The following is a 14781-nucleotide window of genomic DNA, read 5'->3' as shown; positions in this document are numbered from 1 at the left end:
CCAAGGAGCTGAACTCTGGAGTCACCCATCTCTTCCCCCCTCTCCTCGGGGAGAGCATCTCTCCTTTGTCCCCGTGGCCAGAACGGCCCGAACCGCCACAGTGACCCGGTGTCCAGCCCCCAGAGCGCAGGACTCGGTCTCTGCCCGGACACGCAGGACGTGGGCGACGTGTCCCGGCTCCGTGTGCCGGAGCCCCAAACCCGCCGGATTCGCCCCGGGGTCGGGGTTTAACCCCAGCGGGGGCCGGGGGCCGCTCGCTCACCCCCCCCCATGCAGGAGGGCGGGGAGAAGAGGGAGAAAAAGGAGGAAAAACTCGTGGGTTGAGTTAAGGCAGTTTAATAGCACAGTAACGGCAGAGAACATCATCACAACAACAATAATAACAAATATAACAACAACAAGACCATCGGTACAAGGACACACACAGTAACAATGCAATAACGACACCCACAAGAACAATAAAGTATCGATCACAACAGCAGCATCGGTCCAAGGACCCACACAAGGAAGCGACACAGCCCAGGCGGCTCTCAGCCCCCGGGGGCCGGTTGCCCGGCCCGTCCCCGCCCCGGCAGCCCCGTTCCCATCCCCTCCCCGGTCGGACCGTTCCTCGCCGTGTTCCGGGCGCCGTTCCCGTCCCGCTGCCGGGAGAAGGGAGCTCCGTCCCGCCGAGCCGGTCCCGGCGCCCCCGGGCGGACTCGGGCCGTGCCGGAGCCGCCGCAGCCGCTGTCCCGGGCGGGAAGGCGGGACTCGCTGCCGGCTCCGCGCCCCGAGCCCGGCCCGGAGCCCCAGCCCCGGTTCCCGAGCGCTGCCGGGGGGCAGCGGGACCGGGCCGGGGGGCGGCGGCGGCCCGTCCCGGCGGGCGCCATTGCCCGGGTGTGGGTGTGTTCCCCGCCCCTCGCCCCGCCCACTCCTTTTATGGACATCGCCCCGCCCATCGGGGGCCGCCCCGGGTCCCGCCGCCCGCCGGCTCCGCGCTGCCCGCTCCGCCCCCGGCCCGTGGCGTCATCGGCGTCACTAGGGCGTCACCACTCACCCCACCCCCGGTTGGCTGCGGGTCGTGACGACACCGCGAGGGTGTGGCGGCGGGGGAACACCCGAGGGGGGAAAATCGGGGGAAATACACACCCCCCCAACGCGTTTGTGGCGTCGTTTTTGACAGCGGGAACTCAGGGGTGAGAAATGGAAAGAGAAATAAACAATGGAAAGAGAAAAGCTGTGACGCGTCCCTTGATCCAGTGCCCACGGGGCCAGCAGGGAAAGGGAATAATGGGAAAAAGGGAAGAAAGGGAAAAGGGGAACAACAGTAGAAAAGTTGTGACACTTTCCTTTACCAAGGACCCACGGTGCAGCCAAGAATAAAGGGAAATAATATAAAGAGAAAAGTTGTGACGTTTTCCTTGACCCAGTGCCCACGGTGCAACCAGGGAGAAGGGGAAATGGCAAAAAGGGGGGTGGGATGGCAGAGCCAAGTGACCGCTGCCTGCCCTGCGCCGGCCTGTCCCAGTCCGGCCACCCCGACCCCTCCGGTGGCTCCTCTGTCCCCGGGCAGGAGAAATCCAGGGATTTCCCAGCCGGAGCTGGGGGGGGTCGGGGGGCAGACCCGGCCCCCGTCAGCCGGGGGGGAGCTGAGAGGGGCCTTATTGTATTGGTGCCTTTTTAATAGACGGCCTACAGTTATCCAGATCATAAATCTCCCCGGTTCCGCATTTCCAGCCGGAAAACGCATTTCCCTGCTCTGCGCAGAGACACGGACGGGCCCCGGCTGCCCCGGGCAGGTTTGAGCCCAGAACCCGGCTGCTTCCCCCCAGACCCTCCTACGGCGGCACACCCCACACCCCCCATAGCAACAGATACATGAAAATGTATGAATATCGATAAAAACACACACAGAAACCTCCGTCCCCTCGGGCAACGCTCGCTCCATCCCGGCCGCTCGCCCGGAGCCGCCTTTTGCCCGTTCCCACGCGTTCCTCCCCCAGTTTGGGGCATTTCTTTGGAATCCCCCCAGGGCGAAGGCGCGTCCCCGAGGCCGGGCTGGGGCTCTGGCAGGGGAAGGACCCCCCGTGTCCCACGGCGGCCCCCCCCCAGCTCCCCCTCCCCTTACCGTGCTGCGGGGAGAGGGGCGGGGGCGGCGACGGAGCCGTCGCTCTCTCTGCCGGGGGGGCCGGGGAGCGGGAGGGACCCCCCGAAGCCCAGCCCGCCCCCGGGCTGAGCCCTGAGCAGGCTCAGAAGAGCCGCCCCCGGGCGGGGGGAGCCTGGGAATGCCCCCCGAGGGGCTCCCGCTGCCCTTAAGGAGGGGTTTGGGAAAGGGCTTGTTAAAGGAGAAGCTGCTGCCTGGACCCAGCATCCCCCCCCCGTCCGTGGGGGCACACACAGACACCCCCCGGGCATGGGGGCACACACAGACACCCCCCGGGCATGGGGACACACACACGCCCAGGCGCTGGATGTCATCAAATAATCCATTTAATCGTAAGGCCCAGCAGCAGGGAGAGCCCGGGCTGGTGCCTCCAAAGGGAGGGATCCCAAGCAAAGGGATCCCCGGGCAGCGATTCCCTTGTGCCCCACACCCCCCTCACGCGCTCTCCGTGGGTGTCCAACGGTGACTGTGGGTGTGGGGTCTCCTCACGTCTCCTCGGGGTCCTGTCCCGTGCCCAGGCGGGCTCTGCTCTGGGCCCTCTGCAGTTGCCATCAGGGCTTGGAGCCTCCGTGTCTCCGGGTTGACGTTCCTCGTGCCCCTGCCCTCGCTGGCAGAACCCGGGGAACCGGAGAGTCCTGGGCTGGGGAGAAACACGACCAAACCCTGGGGGCGACGCCGACCCCCCGTCCCCGGGGAAAAGACGGAACCCAGCAGGAACCAGCTGCTGGGAAACCACCCAGAAGAACGACTTTCCCATGGCCCAGGGCCAGCAAATCCCTTCCCTCGCGCTCAGGAGAGCCACAACCAGCACAAATCGCCCCAAAGCATCGCCCTGAGTCACAATTCTACTTACAACTGGCCAACGCCACCAGCGAGGCTCTGGGTCACCCCGCGGCCGGTCCCACAGCCCCAACACGCCGCCCGGGGGCTCGGGGGGAGCCCGGGGCAAGTCCCCGCAGCCGGGCACGAGCCCATCCGGCCCCGGGCACCCCCGGAGACCTCGGGGCGCCCAGAGCCACCTCGGAGCCAAGCCGGGGAGCAGGGCTGGTCTCCTCAGCGCGGCCAGGCCCCTCCCAGCCCCTCTGCGGGGCCCACGGGGACCCCCACGGCCAGCGCTGGGGACCCGCTGCCCCAGGAGGGGGACACAGGCTCCGGCCACCCCCGCCCCCAGGAGATGGGGGGCTTCAGGCAGCCCAGGGGAGGGAGGGCAGCCGCAAAACCAAGACCCTGGCAGGGTCAACAGCTCACCACCCCTCCCTGCACCCCCCCGGCCCAAAAGCACACAAGCCCCACACCCGCCATCACATGCCCCCTCCACCCCCAGCCAAACCCCCCCAGCTGAGGGTCATTTCTCATCAGCGTCAGCCAGGGAGGGCCCCCAGCTGTGGGGCTGCCCCAGGGGATGCTGGGAGGGAAAAAAAGGGGGGGGGGAAGAGAAAAAAAAAAGAAAAAAAAACAGAAAAAAGGAAAAAAAAAGCAGAAAAAAAGGAAAGAAAAGAAAAAATCAGAAAAAAAGGAAAAAACCACAAAAAAAAACAAATTTAAAAGGGAAAAAAGATAAAAAAGAGAAAAAAAAGCAGGAAAAAAAAGGAAAAAAGAAAAACCCAGAAAAAAGGTTAAAACGAAACAGAAGAGAAAAAAGGAACAAAATAGGGAACAAAAAAAAAGAAAAACGTAAAAAAAAAGAAAAAATTTAAAAAATAAAAAAGAAAGAAGAATAAAATAAAAAGCACTAAAATAAAAACCGATAAGTATAAAAAGTAAAGGTGCAAAAGCAGCAGAATGAGCAGCAGACCCCAAACCCACCTGCCCCCCCACCCCGTCCCCACGGGCAGCTGGTGGTGGGGAAAAAGGCAAAACCCAAAGCCCAAAAAAAAATCCCAAAGCCCCCCAAAAAAAAAAAAACCCCAAAAAACCCAAAAAAACCCAAACAAAACCAACCCAAAAAACACCCAAAAACCCAAACAAATTACACACACACACACACACACACACACACAAAAAAGCAAATTCCCCCTGAGCCACTGAAAACCAGCGGAACCACAGAAGCCCAGTGAAACTTGCCCCCTCCCCCCCCCCCCCATCAGAGCGAGGGGCCCTCGGGGGTGGGGGGAGGCAGCGGGGGCCCCCTGGGGGTGCTGGGGACGGGGGCGCTCAGGGGAGCGGGCCAGGTTTGGGGGGACAGGGCTGTGTCGTGGGGGGGGGGCAGTATTACGTGATGGTGGAGCATCACTGTGATGGGGGGGGCACACTGCTGTGATGGGGGACATCGGTGTGATGGGGGACATTGCTGTGATAGTGGGGACATACTGGGGGGGGAGCATCACGGTGATGGGGGGGGCATTGGTTTGATGGGGGGACATTGCTGCGATGGGGAAGTGTTGCTGTGATGGGAGGGGGGTCACTGTGATGGGGGGGCATTGGTTTGATGGGGGGACATTGCTGGGATAGGGGACATTGGTCTGATGGGGGGGGGGTCGCTGTGATGGGGGTCATTCCTGTGGTGGAGGAACATCGCTGAGATGGGGGGGAAGTGGCTGTGATGGGGGGGGGGACGGGACACGGCTGTGATGGGGGTATTGCTGTGATGGAGGGGGCATCACTGTCATGAGGGACATAGGTGTGATGGGGACATTGCTGTGATGGGGACGTCGCTGTTGGCGGGGGGGGCATCGCTGTGATGGGGGGACATCAGCGATGGGGGGGAGATTGCTGTGACAGTGAGAACACTGTGTGATGGGGACACCGCTGGGATGGGGACATCAGTGGGATGGGGACATCGCTGGGTGACAAATAACCGGGGCGACGCAGCGGGGGGGACGGAGCCCGCCTGGCCCCGAGAGCCCCCCCACGGCGGGGCAGGACGGGGTTTCCCCCCATTTCTCCCTCCCTGGGGCAGCCCCGGTCCCTGGGGCTGGGGGCAGAGGCACAGCCCCCCCCAGACCCTTTTCCCGGGGGCGATGGCACACGGCGATGCCCCGGTGCCCCCGCACCGTTCCGGGGCCCGTTGCCCGGGGGTCGGGGGGGTCTCTCATTTTCCAGGCTCCAGCCGGTTTTATCCCGACCGGTGCCTTCGCCTGGGGGGGCCCCAGCGGGGGCACGGGCCGTGCAGGCGCCGCCAAACCCCCCCCGAGATGCGGATTTCTCCCATCGCCCTCCCCGTTTCTGTTAAAAATAACCCCAATGGACCCCCCCAGAGCAGGGAATGGGGCAGCAACCGCCGCCAGGGGGGCTCAGAGGCTTCGGGGGGGCACAGGCTGTTCCCGGGTCCCGCAGCATCCCCATCCCGTACCCCCCCGGGGACCCCTGGGATGTCCCGTGGCACCCACGCTGGTGGCCACACTGGCCACCTTCCTGGCGACGGGCCGGAGCCCCCCACTCGCCCCGGGCACCTCCTGCGGCAGCGGCGGCTGCGTGTGTGTCCCCCCCCCCAACCCCGGGGCAGTTTGAGGGGTGCCCAAACCCCCCCAATTCCGTCTCGTCCGGCACAGCCTGGGGGGTGCCCCCGGCCCGGGGGGGCTTTGGGGGGGCTGCTCCCCGTGGGGAGGGTCTCGGGGGGGCAGAAGGGGCCAGTGGTGACGCAATCCCGGAGCGGGGGCTTTGCCCCAGTGACCCCCCCCCTGGAGCAGAGCTGCCCCCCGGGGCCCCGTCCCCGTCCGTGGGTTTGGGGGGGGTTTGCCAAAGTGATTGTTATTGGGGGGTGACAGCAGCGTTGGCAGAGATTTGGGTGGGAGCCCACGCGGCGGGGGGGGAAGCGGCACCTCACGCGGGGTGGGCGCAGGTTATTCTTTACTAAAAAAAGGAGATTTCTTCCAGCAGCAGGGGCTGTTCCCATTACACGCTGATTTTTTGGGTTATTTTCTGATTATTCGCGTCTCGGAGGCTGCCCCGGCCCCCCAGGCCGTCTTGCAGGAGCGCTTTATGAGGGAGGGACGTGATCAGGGAAGAGGGAGAGGTGCTGATCCGTACGGCGCAGAAATCCGCTCGGCGTCGACGGGAAGCGATTCCCGGCTCCCCAGCGCGGCGCTCGGACATCGGGGCAGCCGCGGGGTTAGTCCCGGAAAAAAAGAGATTTTTCTGTCCTCTTTCCAGACGAAGCTCAAACGTGTCGCTGTGTCTCGATGGCTCCTCTCCGAAGTCACTCCAGAGAAGTGTTTGTCCTCATTAACGCTAACGAAGGCTGCCCTTTTGGGGTAAGAAATCAGCCTTTTGTATAAGCTCCGTATTTCTTACCCCTTCGAGAGGCCACAGCGGCCGCTTGAGTCCCCATCCGCGTGCGTGTTTCCGCTTCTCCCTCCTTTTTCTCGCTCTTGAAGTAAAATACGTGAAGCGAGGGGGGGGTCAGGTGGGAAATTCCGAGTCGAAAAAAAAAGGGAAAATCCTTTTTGACGTGGGTTTCAATCAGGACTACTCGGGTTTTGCTATTTTTTTGCACACGCCCCCCGCCTCCCCCTGCCCCAGAGCAGCAGTCCTGAGCGGGATAATAAACCCCCGGCTATTCATTTTTTGGGGGAGGAATACGGGCTTTTGGGTTTGGTTTTTTTTTTCTGCGGGTGGGCACCACCTGAGGCGCCGCTGGGTGGGGGCGGAAGGGAGGCCCGCCACCTCCCTGGCAAATACACAGCTTTTCCTCGCATTAAGCAGGTGTTTTACGTCGAGGCTTGGGTAGTTTCTCCTTAGAGGGGGATTTCCCCCCTCTCTAATTCTTCACGGACTTTTCCTGCCGAAAATAGGACACCGGAGAGAGGGGAAACCTCGTATATGGGGAGTTTTATGTATGTACCTTACGTCTCCTGTCATTTGGCATCATATACATGCACCTTCCCGAAGCATCCGAGCGGAGGCGGGGGGGCACACAGAGAGGTACCCTGAAGCACCCAGACACCCATTATCCCGATTTTCGTTCCAAACCAGCTGGACGGGTGGCCATTCAGCAGCCATAGTCACAAAAGAGAGCGAATATTTGTGTTTACACCCAAACAGCCCGTTCTCCTGGGGTTTCCTCCCCAAGCGCAGCGTCGTCAAACCCTCCTCCGATCTCTGGTGGCCCCGAATCCTCCCCCGGTAGCCACCCCACGCCATTCTTCCTGGTTTTATTATTTCCCCCGGTCTAAAAACACCGGTCTGTCTGCCCATGGGAAGCCACCCGGGAGGAGCCAGTTTCTTCAGCAAACACCACAAACCCCGGGGCAAATTTTGCTAGATATTTATTTTTTTCAGCAGCCGGGGGCCACGATGCCCGCCGCCTGCCTTCCTCAGGCTGGCTAAGTAAGCTGCTCCTGACCCCCGTGGCTCCGCGGTCCGCTCGGGTGGGAGTCAGCCTGACCCAACGCCAGCGGAACGCGGTGACTGCGGAGCAGGGCCACCGTCGCCTCGCCGTGTCCCCACCCCATCACCGCCCCGGGGGGGAGGGGAGTTTGCTGTGCTTGCCCCGCAAAAGCGATGCCTCCTTCCTCGCACAGGAGGACCATTCCCCATCCGTCACGGGTAGGAAGACCCTTCCCGAGGTCCCCCCAAGCGGCGCATCCCCGTTTTGCTGAGTTAATGATTAAAATTGGTCCGATTTTGGAGGCGCCGGCGGCCAGGCTGTGGCGGGCAGGCCAAGGATGCTCGCCCTCTGCCCTGCCGCCGGGATTAATCATTCACCCGGCCGTGGGCACGACGTCTCTATAAATGCTGGGATGGGTCTCCCGGCACCGATTCTCGTCAGGAGGAGGGAAACCAGCCCCGAGATGAGGCCAGCTCTCGGCCTACTGCTGCTTTTGGCCACCACGCATGCCATGCACCGAGGTAAGGGCATTTCTCCCGCCCCGGGGGCTTTGACGTCCCCTGGGGAACAAGGGGGACAAGGTGAGGGGGGCTGGTCCAGCAGCTCCAACATTTTTTTGGTGGCCTCCCCTCTCCGCAACCGGCTGCCAAATCGCCAGGCAGGAATCAGAGGGAGGGAAGGGAAGGTGAGGGGGGATGGTTTGGTACCCAGGACACCCCTTGGGGTGATGCTGGAGGAGCTGGGATGGAGGGAGGAGGAGAGGACGGCATCGCAGGGCCCGGCTTCTTCCCCCGACAAGGGAAAAATGAGATTTTCTGAGCCCCTTCACAAGCACTGTTTCACTTTCCCACCGTTTTCCACCCCAGGGGGTGGAAAGGATGCTCCGTGCCCCCCCTTTCCTGCCTTCACAGCTCCACAGGGAACCCTCCCCCTGCCAAAAAAAGACTCAAAACCCTCCGAACTTAACTTCTCCCGTACCGCTTTATGGAAATGAAAAGAAATGCGACAAGTTGGCGCTTAACGGCAGGACTGGCGGCCGCTCTTCCTGCGAGGAAAGAGCCTTTTACCAGCGCTTCCCCTTTTTTCCAGCCTGGCAAAAGCCACCCCCCCCAGCTCCCTTCCTTTCCCACCGGAGCAATGTGACCTTCGGTGTAACGGCGCATAACCCTTTGTTTTTGGGGGGATGACCCCGCTCCGTACTCTTCATACCAGTAAATACACCAGTATCAGTATTTACCTTGCCGGTACCAAAGTCTAACCAACGTGGTTTGTAGCAAAAATCGATAGCATTTTTCCCGGGATGAGGGAGTCGCCGGGGATGCCTCCGCCGCTGGGGGCTCCTGCCCTCCACGGTCCCGTCTCCAAGAGCTCCCAGCCCTTGTGGCTTCCAAACCCCGCCAGAAAAACAAGCAGCACCCATTTAAAATGTGGAAAAAAGTCCGTTTGGACAAGGTTTTTCGCCTGCCCCTTGCAGGGGGCGGGGGGGACACAGCATCCTTCGCTGGTCTGCAGCACCGTGCCGGCGTCTCCCCCCGGGAATCACCAACGGGTCCCACTTGAGAAAAGAAGGAAAGGTGTTAAAAAAAAAAAAAAATAACAATCCTCAAATGAATAAAGCCGGAGCCCCGCAGGCTTCGGACGGCGTGCTGTGGTGGCGTGGCATCCCTCCTTCCCGTGCTGCCAGGGAGGGAAGCACGGCGCCAGAGAGAAATAGGGAATTAAGCAGGAACAGGCCATTGCCCAAATTATCATTTTCCCTGACAAAAAGCAAAAGACCTTAGTTATTTTCCGTAGTTTTGTTTTTTTGTTTTGGTTTTTTTTTTCCCCATGCTGTTTTGGGTTTTTTTTCCTCTGCAAGGAGCAAGGTTGCTGGCAATTGTCACCCGAAGGGAGGTGGCACTGCCGGCGTTCTCCCACCACCGGGTCCCACCACCCCAGAGAGCCAAAGCCCAAATCCTGATCACAAAAATCCTCCTTTTTCTGCCCTTACAGGTAAAGCTTATGTCCGGGACAAAGTCTGCCAGGAGTTCAAGATCCTGGGGAAGGAGAACTTCCGAACCCTGTAGGTACCTCCTGCCGTGTTTGCCTTCCCAGGACACTCGGTACCTAAGCCAAGACCAAAAAAAAACCCCCAAAATTAAATAAAAATAATACTAGAAAGGAGATTTATTCACTCCCTGCAGATGAGGACCCTGATTGCTCTGAACAGGAGAAAAGTTTGCTTCGTTGTTGAATGGCTCAAAACCAATTAGGTGCCTAAATAATTAGGAATTATTTAACAGAGCTGGTGCAGGATCCCCTGGGAAAGGGCAGCCCCCAGCCTGAGACGCCCCTCCGGGTCTTTCCTGGCTGTTTTCCGAGGAATACGCTGCAATTTCTTGCTCTTCCTCTCCAGCTGATGGGGTTAAAGCCATCAGAACGATGCTGCAACGTGATTTAATTATTTTTTTAAGAGAAACATGCCTGCCAACTCACCCTCTGCTTGCTCCCTGCTCCCAGGACCATCGTTGCCAACAGCAGGAAATACTCCAACGCCACCTTTGAGGAGATCTCCCACCTCGTCCGCGAAATCGTCTCCTTGGCCGAAACCTGCTGCACCGAAAGTGCCGACCCCTCCTGCTACGATGCCGGGGTGAGCCTGACCCAAACCGGGCGATGGAACCCCTCCCGAAACCGGGGTTCGGAAGGGGATGGGGAGAGGACGGGACTTCTCCCCGGCACGTAACCTCCTCTCCATCCCGCCAGTCCTCAGCTCTGTCGGCCAAATCCTGCGGTGGCAGCTCGCCCTTCCCGTCCCACCCCGGCACGGCCGGCTGCTGCGCCCAGGAGGGGCTGGAGCAGAAGCTGTGCCTGGCCGCCCTGCGACACTCCCCCCAGCAGCTGCCCCGCTACCTCCAGCCCTCCAACGAGGAGCTCTGCCAGGCCTTCCAGAAGGACCCCAAGGACTTCGCGGACAGGTACGGCGGGGTGGGGACAAGCCCTCCGGGTGCACCCCCAGCAGCGGCGGGCAGCAGGGTGAGGGGGGGATCCTGCCCCTCTACTCGGCTCCAGGGAGACCCCCCTGCAGTGCTGCCTCCAGCGCTGGGGCACCAACAGCAGAAGGACACGGAGCTGTTGGAGTGGGGCCAGAGGAGGCCACGGAGATGGTGGGAGGGCTGGAGCCCCTCTGCTGGGAGGACAGGCTGAGAGAGCTGGGGGGGTTCAGCCTGGAGAAGAGAAGGCTCCGGGGAGACCTTCCAGCCCCTTCCAGTCCCTAAAGGGGCTCCAGGAAAGCTGGGGAGGGACTCTGGAGCAGGGAGGGGAGCCATGGGACGAGGGCGAACGGCTTTAAACTGGAGGAGAGAAGATTTTGATTAAAAATCAGGAAGGAATTGTTTGCTGTGAGGGTGGTGAGCCCCTGGCCCAGGTTGCCCAGAGAAGCTGTGGCTGCCCCATCCCTGGAGGGGTTCAAGGCCAGGTCGGACGGGGCTGGGAGCAGCCTGGGCTGGTGGGAGGTGTCCCTGCCCAGGGCAGGGGGTGGCACTGGGTGGGCTTTACGGTCCCTTCCCGCCCAAACCATTCTGTGATTCTATGATAATGCCCATTTGAGCCCAGGAGCGGGCTGGTGCCACCCAACACCTGGGTGCCCACCAAGCAAACCTCTCCCAGTCTCATCCCTCTGCTTTCGGTGGCCATGGGGCTACCGGTCCAACAGAATAAAACATCAGGGTGTCCTGCACTTGCACAAGTGCCAGGAACAGGATCTTACCAAAGGGATGAGGGTTGCCGTCGCCTGTGCAAGTGGCTGGAGAGGGGCCACCATTGCTTGGTGCAATGGAGAGGGCATGCCATCCCCGGGGAGCACTAACACCCCCAAGCCCCCACATCTCCTGCAGCCCAGCACCTGATGCCGCGGTGCCGGGTCTCCTCAACCCACCGCTGCCGCAGGTTTCTACACGAGTACTCCAGCAGCTACGGCCAAGCACCCCTGCCCGTGCTCCTGGGCTCCACCACCACCTTCCTCTCCATGGTCTCCACCTGCTGCATCTCCCCCGCGCCCACCGCCTGCTTCCTGAAGGAGGTGAGACCCTTCGGACCCCCCGGCTTGTCCCCATCCCTGCTCCCTGGGGAGCCGGGCGAGCACCGTGCCGATGGGCCGGGGAGGGGTGGCAGGGAAGGGCTTCTGTTTCCCTCGGAGGACACCTCTGTCATCTTTTCTTGTGTGGCAGAAACTGGAAAGGAAAACCCTTTCCCTCCTCACCCTGATGTCAAACCGGGTGTGCTCCCGCTTCGCGGCGTATGGGAAGGACAAAGTCACCGTAAGGTAAAAGGGGGAGGAATGGCCCTTTCTCTCCACGGTCAACGAGCCCGTTCCCATTTCCAGCTGCGGAGCCCGTTGGCAGGCAGCGTTCCCAAAGACAAGTTCGGATCAAGGCGTAAAACCAAGCGTGCTGCAGCATCCCCTATAGCGCAAGGGCAGAGCGAGCCCCATGGCTCACCACCATCTCCCCCTGCCCCCCCGCTGCCGCGCCCCTGTGAGGCAAAACCCCCCGTTTGGGGCAGTTCAAGGGGAAATTGGAGCTGAGCTCCCCGCGCCCCCCGCAACGCCCCGTTGCCCTCACAGCTACCTGGCCTCGCTGGCTCAGAAGATGCCCAGCGCGTCCTTCGAGGACCTTTTCCCCCTGGCAGAAGACGCTGCCGAGGTCTTTTCCCAGTGCTGCGACTCGGTGGACGAGGACTGCATGCCCAAGAAGGTAGGGGGGGGGGCCAGGAGGCCCACCCCAAAACCCACCTCCCGAGCCGCAAGCCAAGGGGTTCCCATCCCGGGAATGTGCCGAGCCCCGGCGCGACCCTCCACTCCCTTCTTCGCAGTTATCAGAGCACACGGCCAAAGCCTGCAACACGCTGGGCCCCCGGGACAAAAGGTTTGCCACCTGCTGCCAGGGGAAAAACCTGGTGCAGAACTATTTCTGCATCTCCGCCTTGCCACCGGCGACCGCCCCCACGCTGCCGCCGGCCCCGAAGCCCACCGACGGGCAGCTCTGCGGTGAGGAGGGGGCTCGCCGTGCCAAGAGGTGAGTGGAACCCGCAGCGGATGAGCTGACACCCCCCCAACCACCCTTTTCTTCGTTATACGGTTTGGTTATTGTTAGGAGAACCGGGGGGAGCATCCTCTCTTCCTTCCACTCTCACCCCCCGCCCGGGGGCTGCACAAAGATGCGCCCGTCCCACGTTGAGTGGGTCGTCGAGATATAGGACGGCTCGTACTGAAAATGGATGACTGCAGCTTGGCATCTGCAGGAGAGGATGGAAACACCTTCCTGCGGAAGGCGCAGGCCGGAGAAAAACTTTTTAAACCTCACAGACACCCTGGAGGCGTTCTAAGGCCAGGCTGGAAGCGGCTTGGAGCAACCTGGTCTGGCGGGAGGTGTCCCTGCCCAGGGCAGGGGGTGGAATGAGATGAGCTTTAAGGTCCCTTCCCGCCCAAACCATCCTGCGATGCGATGATTCTAGGGCACACGCGCGAAATTACGGCTACGACACCTTTTTCTGCGTCAGGTCCTTCCGAAGAAAAAAAATAAATAAATTGATGTTTAAAGGGTAAAAACTCACACAACTCCAAACAGTAATAAAAACTAATCCAACGACGTGTTTTTTCCCCTCTCCAGGTACCTGTTTGAGCTGGCCCGGAGGCACACTACCATCCCCGACGCCGTCCTCGGCAAGCTATACGACGCCTCCGAAAAAGCCAGGGGGGAGTGCTGCTCTGCCAAGGACCCCCCCGCCTGCCTGGACAGCAAGGTGAGGGGCAGGGACGGCTCCCTTGGCTCGCCCTGGTGTGTCCCCCCCTAAAAAATCCCCCCCGCAGAGGCTTTTCCCAGCCTGGTGACGGCCACCCTCTCCCAACCCAGCGCCTGCGGATGGGAGAAGAGCTGCCCCCCTTCCTGGAAAAGGCCGAGCAGCTCTGCGGGCAGTACACCCAGCTGAATTTCCTCGACTTCAAGAAGAGGTGAGCGTTTTTTCCCCCCTTACCCCCCACCACCAAAACCGGGTCGGCGGGTGCAATTGGCCAAAATTTCGAGGATGCGCATTCTTGAGCCTCAATAGCAGCGAAAGGGGCGCAAAACGCACCCCTTGCGGGGCGTCCAGCCCTGTTCTGCGTGTGCTCCTCCCCCCCTCCCCCGCAAAAAAAAAAAATGCCATATGGGTATTTAACGACCCCGAATCCCTGCTAAAACCCACGCCGCAGGCTGCGGGAGAGCTTGGCACGGACGATGGCGGACGCCAGCCCCGAGCTGCTGGGGCAGCTGGTGGAGCAGCGAGCCGACTTCGCCTCCACCTGCTGCCCCCCAAACTCACCCCCCCTCTACTGCGCCGACAAGGTAAAGCCCTATCCGCCCCCCCTCCTCACCTTGCCCCCATCACACCATCTCCAGCCCCGGCGCCGCCCCTCGGCTCCTTTCCACCTCCCCCCCTCCTTTTTTTCAGGTGAGCTCGGAGCTGGGGGAGGCGTGCGACGGGGGGTCCTGCCTGCTGGGATAAACGCAGGCGAACGGCTGAGGGTCCGGCCACGCCGGCATCGGGGACCACTTCTCCGGCCGTGCACGGATGGAGGGGGGGAGTTATGGGGCTGGGGAAAAGGCTGACGGCCGCAGGGAAGCGGGAGATCAAAAGGAGATGGAGGATGCCCGGCAGATGGCTGCTGGTCCTCCCGCTGGGAGAGGAAGGTGCCACTGAGCCCGCGGCTCCTCGCCCACCCACCGATGTATTCCCGCAGCCGCAATAAAGACTTCAAAAAGCACCCTCGCTGCTGCCGACAAGGCTTTTGGCACCCCTGGGCCGGCGGGGAGGGATGGGAAGGGGCACGGCCCCGGCTCTGCGTGCGGGAGGAGGTCCCAGCTCCCGTCCTGGGAGCTAATGGCCTAAAAGAATTAAGAAACACCACCGAAAACACTCATCAAGTGCTCCCAAAGAGGGGTCTCGGCGGGTATTTGGATATCCAGCTAGCTGGAGGCATGAGCCCACTACCTGCGATGGGGCCTCGGGGCTCCCCTGCAGCCCCATTTCCCCCCTCTGCACCCCAAAACCCCCCTCCCCTGCCCCCTAGACCCCCCTACCGAACACCCGCCGAGTTTTGGGGGTGCTGCCAGCAAAGCATCCCAGGGTGGGAGGCAGGAGGATGGCGAACCCAGCCGGGAAAATGACGGGAAAATACCCCGAGGCCCAAATTTGGCAGGGTTTTTTTTTTTTTACATGAAAACGAGATCAAAATATACGAAGGCAAGCGGCCAACGATGCCTCGGCGCGCGGAGCCGTGCCGTGCAAAGATAAAGCAGCGAATTAAAACAGCCCGCGCTGAAGCAGTAACACAGGGATGAGCTGAAGCAGT

At 61.4% G+C, this 14781-nt stretch overlaps 1 protein-coding gene across 1 annotated transcript; it reads left to right on the top strand.

Annotated features, from left to right (window-relative positions):
- Nucleotides 1–7779: 7779 nt before the first annotated feature.
- Nucleotides 7780–14193, top strand: GC (GC vitamin D binding protein). The gene is made up of 12 exons (XM_063337101.1): nt 7780–7933; nt 9405–9474; nt 9912–10044; nt 10158–10369; nt 11340–11472; nt 11621–11715; nt 12016–12145; nt 12264–12466; nt 13061–13193; nt 13304–13401; nt 13642–13774; nt 13881–14193. The coding sequence occupies exons 1-12, from the start codon at nt 7825–7827 to the stop codon at nt 13932–13934; spliced, it is 1503 nt and encodes a 500-aa protein (XP_063193171.1). The 5' UTR covers nt 7780–7824; the 3' UTR covers nt 13935–14193.
- Nucleotides 14194–14781: the final 588 nt, after the last annotated feature.

The sequence above is a fragment of the Chroicocephalus ridibundus genome, chromosome 5 (assembly GCF_963924245.1).
Source record: "Chroicocephalus ridibundus chromosome 5, bChrRid1.1, whole genome shotgun sequence".
NCBI classification, from domain to species: Eukaryota; Metazoa; Chordata; class Aves; order Charadriiformes; family Laridae; genus Chroicocephalus; species Chroicocephalus ridibundus.
The sequence above is the reverse complement of the archived record's forward strand: the minus strand, read 5'-3'. Positions and strand labels throughout refer to the sequence as shown.

Bases quoted from the DNA above. Each gene is read 5' to 3' on its own strand.
- GC (XM_063337101.1), top strand. From the start codon at position 7,825: ATGGGTCTCCCGGCACCGATTCTCGTCAGGAGGAGGGAAACCAGCCCC. The intron at 11,473-11,620 runs GTGAGACCCTTC...CTTGTGTGGCAG, and splicing joins CCGCCTGCTTCCTGAAGGAG to AAACTGGAAAGGAAAACCCT. The intron at 12,146-12,263 runs GTAGGGGGGGGG...CCTTCTTCGCAG, and splicing joins AGGACTGCATGCCCAAGAAG to TTATCAGAGCACACGGCCAA.